Genomic DNA, 11,569 nt, shown 5'->3' on the forward strand with positions numbered 1-11,569 from the left:
ATATCAAAGCAGCAAAAAACGGATGAGATAGGTACAACCTAAATAAATCTGTATATCCAACTATCAAACTGCTGTCCTCAAACACACAAAAAGAGTAGAATAGCAAGATCCACGAATGAAAAACCCTACAGCTGGTAATTTAGAAGTGTAATTTAATCGCAGCGGTCGTCTGCGTTGTGTTTAGTGCTGAGCTGAACATCATGAAGCTGGGCCTTTCTCTGTATGTGGAGCAATCATTTATTCTCATTAAGAAACACAGCCACACATGCACACTACACCAGTGTGACGTTTGGACCTCAACACACACTCACACACACACACACACACACACACACACACACACACACACACACACACACACACACACTCATACACACACACACACACACACACACACACACACACTCACACTCACACACTCACACACTCTCACACACGCACACACACACACACTCACACACTCACACACACACACACTCACACACTCACACTCACACACTCTCACACACGCACACACACACACACACACACACTCTCAACTCACACACTCACACACTCTCACACACACACACACACACACACACACTCACACACTCACACACACACCACTCACACACACACACACTCACACACTCACACTCACACACTCTCACACACGCACACACACACACACACTCACACTCACACACTCACACACTCTCACACACACACACACACACACACACACACACACACTCACACACGCTCACACTCATACAAACACTCACACTCATACACACACACACACACACACACACACACTCACACTCACCCAAACACACACACACACACACAAACACACACCCACACACACACACGCACACACACTCACACTCATATACACACACACACACACACACACAAACACAAACACACACACACACTCACACACACACACACACACACACAAAGCACTCTGCTGCACATTGAGACGTGTGTTTAGTTGAAACACTTTAAATAATTTGCGTAAACAAGAACCCCAAGGCATGATTTTTGCTCCACACACACGTGTATGTGTTCTCTTTAATTTCACCATGTCCCTTCCACAATAATTCGATTACTATCCTTCCATGTCTGTTAAACTTCACATCAATCGCTGCAAACGTTACTCTTGCTCTAAAACAGATATATTTGATGATATTGTGCCATGCAAGGTCTCTGTAGGATCTGGAGCAGCACTGTTCTCAGACAGGTCTCTTTGTGTCACATCATGGTGAGCTCTACAGTCTTATAATAATAGGTTAACAGTCACATTTACACACATGCTACACAAATTATGTTAAAAAAAGATATTTGTGATATTTTAGCTGATTATTATTAATGGATATATTTTCCCACGTGAATGTTAAAAGGATAACATAGTGAGACACCCTTTATATCCTCTTCATGCAGTAACAGTTCAACCAGAAAATACACTGCATAGAGAGGATGTGTGTGTGTGTGTGTGTGTGTGTGTGTGTGTGTGTGTGTGTGTAGTAATTGAGTGCACTTTATTTTTGTGTTTCAGTTTTTGTTGTATTCTATGTCTGTCATTGTTATTTTTACAGTTATATTTAAATTTTTACTGTTTGCCATATCTTTTCTAGTGTTAAATATTTTGTTCATGCATGTTCTGTTTAACTGCATCTGAATTTAATAAAGCAAATAAATAAATCTGAATTAAAAAAAATGCATTAATTTATTACATTTGCAATAAATGGTTAGCCAGCTTTAAAGCATTAAGAATGAGTGTCTCAACTGTTTGAGAGAAAATGCTACTTATGTTTATGAGCTAACTGTGGAAAATATAAACTACTTATGGCTATGATGAATTTATGTTATTTTAGTACATAAGAAATATAATGTGAAAAAAATCACTTCATTTCGGCATCTAGATATTGTGTAGTGATGAAAAAAGCAGAACGTGTCTCTACTGTACTCAGTGATGCTCAGACATATTTAGATATTTATACACACAGCAAACAAATAAAATACAAATGATCCTTCAGCTATAGAGGCTCGCAGTGTGCACTCATCGTATCTCAAGAGATGTCAGTGTCCAGATGTGCAGTCTCAGGATCCACACAGCTCGAGCGGCAGAGAACACGCGTGTCTTATCCCTACACGTACAGACACGCGTTACACTGAGCTGGGTTTACAGAGACCTGAGCCGGGTCAGTCTCTTCACTGTAATGTTCAGACGGACCTCAGCCCACGAAAACTTTCTTTCCCCCAACATTTCATTTACGACACCGACATCAACACGTTTAAACCCAGCCGCTGTCATTTAAGAGCAGAGTCGTCGCTGAATTCACTAATGGAGCATCGGCCTGTGAACCGGACTCAGACCACCACCAAAATCAATAATCAACACCATCATCATCAAACTATAGAGAAGCACATTATAAACCTGACTCTGTAAACAGAATAGTGTGCATGCTCGCACAACACCGAGGCATAGTGTATAAACATGTTATAACATCAACACATATCCTATCCGTCGCAATTATTCATTCGTTTAAAAACAATCTTGTGCAATGCGCGATTGCAACATCACAGGATACATCACAAAATAACAGCCCACAAGCCACAAGTTCAGAAAAATCGCATCAAACTTTCAGCCAAGCGTTCATTTAACCAGAATTAAGAAGACCTCGTCTCATATTTGATCCGTCATGTGGATCGTCCACGTCACTGATGTATGGCATGACTGCTGCAGATAACACCCAGCGCAGAAACTATGAACCAGCTGTTACTTACATGATCGGCTAAGTTCGTGGAAGATCCCGAGATGTCCTCGTGGTCTGATTTTGAGCTGCCATCCCGTTCATCAATCACTAAATCTATGGGCATTTTTCCTTTCAAACAGCTGATGTACCGATGGCAGAAATTATCGCAGAGTTCGTGCACCTTTGAGCAGAGAAAAGAGCCGCAATTAAAGCAGGAACAATAGAGAGATGATAGCGATGCTGTTATTCTCTAGAGACACATGCAACAAGTTCATCCACAAACATCACTATAATGTGTCCGACAAAATATTTAATTATGTGAAATAAATAAGATTTTTTATATTTATGTCAAAAATGTGGAATTAAATTAAATAACATGGTTTAAATATCAAATTCTATTCGGAGTACTAATTTTCGCAGATTACACACACATATATTGTTATTATTATTATTATTATTATTATTATTACACCGAGTAATGCAAAATCTGAATTATTCATTAACAAATTTAACCAAAATAAGAATAAATTCCAAAACTGGTGACGAGAAGAAAATCCATCCAAATTATTTCTAAACTTAAATCAAAACAAATCAATGAAAGATTACCTTTTCTAGCTCCAAAAGATGAAACCGTAATACTTGTATGGCTTGTATCATCTGTAAAGAGAAACGGACGTCATTAGCTGTGTCTTCTTTGTAATTTAATGTCAACATTATATTTTGCATTGAATAAAAACCTCCTATTCCAGTGGGGATTTTTTTAAATTATAAAATAAGAAATAATTTAGTAATGTGTTTGAAAAATAAAAAACGATTATTTTAATATGTAAAAATTACAGGTGAAGTGATTGGCCTGCGTGAAGTGTTGAAGGGGGTTGAAATTGAAGGCACAGCCCTGTCACCCATCAGAACCGCTAGTATTTACTTTCACTATCTCCAGATCCAATGCACACACACAAAAAGGCTCGAAAAGATAGAACATTTCAGAGAAGTAAAAATCTTACCAAATTATCCAATTCTGGATTCGAAGAAAATAAAGGTTTTTCTGCGCGGACCTAAAAAAAAAACAGAATGAGAGTTAATAGCAATCGATGAAGATATGTGCAGTCGCTAATTCAATAAAAAAAAAAAGCATTGAAATTGCAATCGTCGCTAATCTGGTTAAAGTAGAAAAGAGTGGCTTCATGCAGCTACTTACAACATCCAAGAGCATTCGTAGGAATATAATTAGCGGTCTTAAATGAAAAAGGATCGGCTATTTTTGTCTTTGTTTGAATGCTTTAAATGCGTCTGGGAAGCTCGAGGTGTTAGAGTGAGGCTCGTGAGTGACCTGTTTGGCGAAGACAGCGATGTCCTCGTTGAAGGAGTCTGAGGAGCACACATCTCCCCCAGCGACCCCGGGCTCGCGAGGAGTGCATGTGGCCAGCTCACACTTCTCAAAGACCAGAGCCAGCAGAGGAAACAGAGGATGACTGCAGGGACAACAACAGCACGATAACCTTCAGATCAACTGGAGAACTAAACGAGCCCCGAAACAGAGCAGAAATTCCACAGAGCCTAACAGTTCAGAAACGACTTAGAAATCAAATGCATTTTACACTCGACGAGAATCCGGATTCCTAACTTTGTTTTGGCCTGCAGTGATTTGGAACTCAAAAGGAATTAAAGCAGCAATCTCCCGTTTATCCTGAAATTATTTTAAGTCTGAGATTGAACGCCAATTTGTCAAAGCCAATAAAAATAAGTAATAATAATAATAATAATAATAATAATAATAATAATAATAATAGCACATAAATTAATGCATATCCAATATAATAAAAAAATAAAAAATAAAAATAGCAACTACTTAGAGTTCCAGGAAAAGAAAAAAGAAAAAAAAAAGAAAAGAAAGACTATTAACGGGAAAGAGAAGCCTGACTAAAGGAGTTCTCGGGGCCGGTATGAGTTTGGAGCTCACCCGTAAATTTGATCTTTATCCCTCTTTAACACGTCGTTGACAGCCGAGCCCATGCTGGTGGGCATGACATTGGGATGGGGGGCATGTGTGCCGTAGTGCTGGCTGGCGTGGAGCGGCGGTCCGTGGTTCAGATGATGGACCTGCGGCAGCGGCCGAGGCGCGTGAGGATCCCCGTACATACCGACCCCGTCCATGCCGCCGTAATGAGCCAACTCATCGTACTGCAAGAGAAGCAGAGAGTCAGCACAAAGAGCACAGAAACAAAAGGCAAGCCTGCAGAGAAAAGTCGGCTTTAGCGAAAGGGCAAAGAGAAGAAAAAGTCTGGCGCGGATCTAAAGTTTGTTGTATATTTGCGCGTAATTACCAAAAACATGTTGTGAAGTTGCGCTTCCCGAAGCGAGCAAAGCGTCGCGCGCGCGGCGAGTATTCCCAGCCAAGTGCGTCAGACTGAAGGAGAGGCCTGTGATAGATAGTGTATCAGTGGAGGTGAGTGCTGGAGATTTTAAACCTACCCTTTGCGCCATCAGCCTGCGCTCCAATAAACCTCGGGCTCTGTGTCGTAGATTGAATCTCCCAGTCCGCTCACAAACTCACGCGCTGCAAAAGATCCCCTTTTCGAGCAAACTTGGCGAATTCCTCCTATTCTCCAGTACTACGGCTGAGAACGAGCGCAGGCATCAGGAAGAGTTTTCCAATTATTCTTCTTTTCCTCTTTGCCCCCCCCAGAAAAGAAAGAGAAAAAAAGTCGAGCCCCAAACTGAAGGTTACAGCCGGCCCATCAACAACCTGCGTGCAACCAAACTGTCGCGTCTCATGGCTTTTTGCCACTCCAGCTGTCAATCAAAGCCCAAGGTTGTCAAGGTAATGAATGAATGATGGTTGGTGATGATGTTCAAGAGAAGATGAATCTTTTTAGCCCCGTTTTCATCCCACAAGTCCCTCTCTCCTTTATGCCTCCGGTCCGCTTTCTTGTTTTATTACTACATTAAAAAAAAAAAAAAAAAGAAAAAAAAAAGGAAAGAAAAAGGACACTCGGAGAGTCTGTGGAAAGCGCGTCGGTCTCCGGCGCGGTCTGAGATGAGTGAGTGAGTGAGTGAGTGTCAGTGAGTGTTGGCAGGTCGGCCGCTCGCTCGCTTATAGAACGCAGAGAGTTGAGCTGCGCGCATCGGCGGGAGAATGAAATGACGGAAGCCGGAAGTGGCGCTGAGCACAGCCAGTCCTGCGCGAGGCGAGCGTCCAGTGCGCGAGGGGGGAGCCACGCAACTCCGCGCACCGCGGATCCCACTCTCATGCGTTGAGAACTAAGAGGCGTCGCGGCGCGTCGGGCACGCGTCCAAACGTTAAAACTGCGCTTTTAGTATCTTTATTGGGCGAAGAAAAGTCATTCCAGCCCGACTTTGCTTAATGCAGGACTGATACAACCGCTATCGAGTGTCACGTCCCTTTTTTCTGATCTTTTTCTTGTGCAACAAGGTAAAAAAATGCATACTCAGTCGAGGCCCCTAAGAATAAAGTGAACTTTTCCACACGCGACAAGACAAAAAGCGAGGTTTATGTTTGGAAACTGTCTTTAGTCCAATAGCATTTGAAGATTGAAATGTGAGCCGTGCATCGCGCGCTCAATTATCAAAGAGCCTCGAGATCATCAATCATTAGGAAGGCCTGAAGTTTCAGAGGAGGAGCAATGATATTGATTGTGCTACAGATGGCCCCTAATACCACAAACAGACCCTTAAAACACTGCTCCTCATCAATGATCAGAGCCTGCATCGCGCACGTGTGACATCACCGTCCTATCGACCGCTTTTTACATAAACGTCTACATTTAGAGCACCCTCACTTGTTTTGATGTCGAAATTAACAATTCAGGGCTTAGTGGAGCTGAACTCGTGCGGGGTCTCCACAAACAAGCTCAATAAACGGGCTCGAGCTCGAACGAAGCAAGCAATTAAAACGGTTTTCATAAAGTGCTGTGTTTATGACAGAGGGGAGGGAAGAGCACGAGGAGAGAGTAGAAGTGCAGGGTTCACTGCGCGAGAGCGACTGAGTGGACACAGAGCGCGCGCGGTCTGACCACTGCTTCATCGCGAGGAAGAGGATGAGGAGCTTTCTGGAGAGACACGGTAAGTCCATCACATCATCACAGCATCATAACACACAACATATGATTTCATCTGGAGCAACTACAACTGCACAGACAGATAGTGCGTGTAAGAATCTACTAAAGTCGTAGGCTACAAGAAATTAATACCGCAAGAAAAATAATAGCTCTGTTTGTTTTCGGTCGATTAAATCAAATGTTTTTATGACGCGTTATAGTTGCTTTACTTCTCAGTGTGTTAATCCGCTGCATCCGAGTTCTGCTGCTGGTCTCTGAAACAAACTTTACCGACACAGAAAAACAGCTTTCGCTTTCAAAAAATGCTTGAAACCACATAACCGCTTCCTCTTTGTTAAAAGATACATAAAATAGAATATAGAATATCGTTATAAATAATAATAATAATAATAATAATAATAATAATAATAATATCTTTAGCAGACGCTTTTATCCAAAGCGACTTACATTGCATTCAGGCTAACATTTTTTCTTACCATGTGTTCTCTGGGATTCGAACCCCTGACCTTGCGCCTGCTAACGCAATGCTCTATCACTTGAGCTACAGGAATATAATAATAATAATAATAATAATAATAATAATAGCAGCAGCCTGATAATAATATTATTATTAATAATAATAATGATAATTATAATAATAAAGCTACCAAGCGAATAAACTCGTGCGAATATTGTAAAGAAGCAGCAGCTGAAATCTGCGGTGGACGGGGATCCGTGGCATTAACCGGAGGTAACATCTCATCTGCTGGTGTCAAACGGAGGTCATTTTAGGGTTAAAGCTCTCGATGTCTCTGTCCAGCTGCGGCTGACAATCCGTTTCCACGAGAACACTTCTACATAACCTCTCACAAATATAACTCATCTGCTTTCAACATTTCATGTGAAGTAATAATAATTATATATAATTTATATAACATAAAATATAATCAAAATGTAAACCATCAGTCAGAGTCATTTCTATAGTTTTGTGAAATATCTTTTAGGTAATCAGTTTTATCTTGGCAACGAAAACATGTAGCTTTCTAAATCTTAATTGTGTTAATTAAAGGCTTCAGGGCACTGTAAACGAGTAACTATTTGATCCTATTTGATTCTAATTGTTTTCTTCTGAAATTGTCATTCTTGTTTTATAGCCGAGCTAGAAACAGATTTACAGGACAGCAGGTCACGCGCCCGACGAAAACTCGCTTCAGCTCGCTGCTGGATCTGATCAACTCAAAACAATAATGATAATAATGATAATAATAATAATACTAATAATAATAATAATAGTACAATTTTATCTCTATTTTAAAATGCTCCTTTATTTAAGTTCTGATATATGTGGAGGTCTGGTGGTCAATATTTATGTTCGGATAATAATTTCTGTGTTTGCAGCTTTAGCTCGATGTGAACTCTGTGTGACCTCAGGGAACACGACATCCCTGTCCCTGGAGGAAAGCGGTGCTACTCCAATGTTTGTAGAAGTTTCGTGAGGAACTCTAAATTCTGGAGTGTGAAAGGCGCATTTTGCTTCAGTGGCATCATTCTCACTGCACTGCGAGACGCTCAGTGTGTGTGTGTGTGTGTGTGTGTGTGTGTGTGTGCAGCTCTTTAGCGACACCTGCCGGATCAATCACGCGCCGCGCTGCATCCACTGGAAACTCCAGCTAAATTAAAATAAAGAAACACTGATATCTTGAGAGAGAATACAGATATCAACGACATTTGTTTTGAATAAATTGTATGCCATGGGCCAGTTGCGAAGAACGAAATAAACAGAGTACCAAGAGTTTGCGCATAGCCGTTTTTGTGTACGTTTTATTCGTTTTTGTTATAGTAAGTTATATTTAAAGTGTATTCTGTTGTTGTTGGGTGCTTCACACTATCTTCTACAATTAGATCAATTACATTTTCATTCATTTCATTATTTATTGTTATTTGTTTCTTTCACTCGTCAAGTTTTCCCTCGGGATAAATCCATAAATATTAAATGTAAAATATACATGCATATTTTCATCACTGATAGGTGAACAAAATGTATCAGACAACTGTAAAATGAGTACAAATCATTTACGCGTTGTTATTATTGCTATTAATAATCATTTTCGCCATATTTGGAAGTGCAAACATCTAATTATTTAAAAAAGGGAGGGAAACGATATATAGGCTAATCCTTACAATACTAAATAAAAGAGCGACATATTGGTCGAATACAATATCACTAATAAATTAACAAGCATTAAAAAAGTAACACTTTATTTTAAGATGTCCTTGTTGCTCGTTACATGATCTGCTATTATAATAACAATAAATTATGCATAAACACGCAAGTAACCTAAGCCAAGCCCTATTCCTAACCCCAACCACACAGTAAGAACATGCGGTCAATTAATATTACTCACTGAAACACAGTAACAAGAACACATTCAAATAAAGTGTAACCGAGATAATACATAAATAGAGCTCACTGCAGCGCCCGATCAACTCTTTGTAAAATATCTACTTTGACATGTATCTTGAAATAGGCCTATATATGTCAGAAGCTTTCAGTGTCCACGAGAAGAATATTAAAAGAAAGAGATGCTCGATTATCGATGGCTGAAGTGTTATTTGTGTGGCTCGTCTCGAGCGCGTAACATTAAATTCACGCTACACTTTTCATTTACTCCACTCATATCCCGCAACCAGAAGAATCTTCTCTGATTAGATAAGATTTGCTCTTTCCTTTAATTTTTATTTTTATTTCCTTTATTTTTTGGCCATTGCTTTATTATTATTATTATTATTATTATTATTATTATTGTACAGGCTAATAGGCTATACGGCGAAAATGTTATAATGTGTAGCCTATTCATTCATGTAAAAAGGCCTAGATTTAAAGTATGGATCAGCCAAGAGTTATTTTCATTTCAGAGAGATTGTTTGAAGAGATGTGGTTAGCGGCTCAAGGGGTTAAAGTCTTGCACATAGATTAGAGTTTTTTAGTGACTGCGTGTCAAAACTGTAATGAGACACAAGCCACGCCCACTTACGTCACTGACAAATCATTTGCTTCTAAACTAGAGGACACAATAATATCGCTAATGGCTTCTTGGTAATTCGTTACTGTGCGAGTTTTCCAGATGTACCGTGTGTTCATCCAGGCAACTATAGCCACTCTCCACAGGTTCAGTCAGGACTCCTGATTTACCCAGATTTAAACATATACTCCACATTCTAAGAAGAATTGTTTTCCATCTCCACTGTTCAAATTAAAGGTGTAAAATCCACATAGCTGTTCGCGATGTGTTCAAATAAATGCCGTTGCCTTCTTTGTGGTTGTTTTGTTTTTCTGTCATCTTCCCATTTGACTGTATCTCCCTCGGTTCTGGAAGAGTTTAGGTGATCAAGCAGGGGAGCCAGGTAATTACCGCACACTGTCAAACACAGGGGCCATGATTCAAATACAGAGTGACGCATCAAAGAGGAGCCGAGCGCGAGACTCCCGCCACAGGCACCGCGCGACGATGTGACGGCACTCAGTCCCACACAAACACAACTACTCCTATCGAATCGGCTTATAAATGCCAGTTTTAGAGGAACATTAATTATAATACTGCTTACACTGAAAAAGGTAACCATGCATTTGCTACCTTAAAAAGCTATTTTTGCATTACTGAACAACACATAACTATTTTTTGTTGGTAAACATTTGTTTATTAAATTATAGTTAATTACAATTTTCAGTGTAGATTTATTAAGATGGTATCAAATCATATAAACGTACGCATAATGACGTTTTTACGCTCACACACAGCTACAGCTGCTGTATTATTATTATTATTATTATTTTTATTATTATTATTTTACATGCTATTTATACTTTGAAACTATCTTTGACGTGCATATGATATGGGTTTGACGTGCATATAATGTGCAGATTTTTGTGCGCATAGGACACGCACTTTGTTGGGGTGCATATAATAGGCATTGGCTAAACCCCTAAATATACCAAATACATATCATTGCCTATGCAGGCCGAAGTCCATTTATTTATTTATTTATTTATTTTTTTTTTTTTTATTTTTTTTTTTTTTTTTTTTTGCTATAAATAGTACGCCAATTAAAAACAGAAAATCGGGCCAAACGCACATTCACCAGATCGGGTTATGATGGGGCATTCCACCAAAAACAAAATGCTTGTGAATTTTATTGCATATATTTTCCTCAAATGCATAATAGAATAGTGTCACTCTGCTGCATCTCAAGGAACTGTAGATTATTTAGTCCACATTAGATGATGAGACAACAATGCTGTGCAGAACTGCTGGGATCTTAACAGTCTGGAGGGAGATCTGAGTGTTTAACATTATAAACATGCCCCCTCCTCCAGCTCCAAGGGATACTTTACATGTAAATATTCACACAGCCAAAGAGCAGCCCATGAATTATTGAGAGCTGCAAAGAAGTAAAATGTCTTTGTGTTCAAGTTTAAGAATGGAAAGAAGAGAGAGAATTATCCTAAAGAAAAGGTGATTGGGGAATGATGAAATAAAAGATACTGGTTATTTCAAATCATGCACACACACACACACACACACACACACACACACACGCACACACACACACACACACACACAAACAAACAGAGAGAGAGAGAGAGAGACCTATATGTAGGTGTGTGTGTGTTTACAGGCATATATATATATATATATATATATATATATATATATATATATATATATATATATATATATATATATATATATGAATCTGCACAGA

General features: G+C 39.4%; 2 protein-coding genes across 3 annotated transcripts in view; one reads left to right on the top strand and one right to left on the bottom strand.

Moving 5' to 3' along the window:
• The window catches only part of LOC128013069 (glutamate receptor ionotropic, kainate 2-like), a 13,732-nt gene extending 11,292 nt beyond the window's left edge, over window positions 1-2,440 (top strand). The window contains exon 5 of the mRNA XM_052595796.1: window positions 2,090-2,440. Within this exon, the coding sequence (XP_052451756.1) occupies window positions 2,090-2,440 (351 nt within the window). The remainder of the gene's footprint in view (window positions 1-2,089) is intronic.
• Window positions 2,441-2,694: 254 nt separating this feature from the next.
• On the bottom strand, window positions 2,695-6,078 carry LOC128013656 (homeobox protein Meis2). 2 transcript variants are annotated; one of them, XM_052596780.1, is made up of 6 exons: window positions 5,220-6,078; window positions 4,708-4,928; window positions 4,078-4,219; window positions 3,752-3,802; window positions 3,354-3,404; window positions 2,695-2,928 (listed from the first exon to the last, which is right to left on the bottom strand). In XM_052596780.1, the coding sequence occupies exons 1-6, from the start codon at window positions 5,229-5,231 to the stop codon at window positions 2,710-2,712; spliced, it is 696 nt and encodes a 231-aa protein (XP_052452740.1). In that variant the 5' UTR covers window positions 5,232-6,078; the 3' UTR covers window positions 2,695-2,709. The 2 variants fall into 2 exon arrangements, with proteins under 2 accessions (XP_052452740.1, XP_052452741.1); XM_052596781.1 differs by having other exon boundaries at window positions 5,072-5,220.
• Between the last annotated feature and the right edge of the window lie 5,491 nt (window positions 6,079-11,569).

Source organism: Carassius gibelio, chromosome B24 (genome assembly GCF_023724105.1).
Source record: "Carassius gibelio isolate Cgi1373 ecotype wild population from Czech Republic chromosome B24, carGib1.2-hapl.c, whole genome shotgun sequence".
Taxonomy (NCBI): domain Eukaryota; kingdom Metazoa; phylum Chordata; class Actinopteri; order Cypriniformes; family Cyprinidae; genus Carassius; species Carassius gibelio.

Excerpts from the sequence above, each read along its gene's own strand:
- LOC128013656 (XM_052596780.1), bottom strand. Across the intron at positions 3,803-4,077 it reads TCGCTGTCTTCGCCAAACAG|GTCCGCGCAGAAAAACCTTT; the intron begins GTCACTCACGAG and ends TTTTTTTTTTAG. Across the intron at positions 2,929-3,353 it reads ATCTTTTGGAGCTAGAAAAG|GTGCACGAACTCTGCGATAA; the intron begins GTAATCTTTCAT and ends CTCTGCTCAAAG.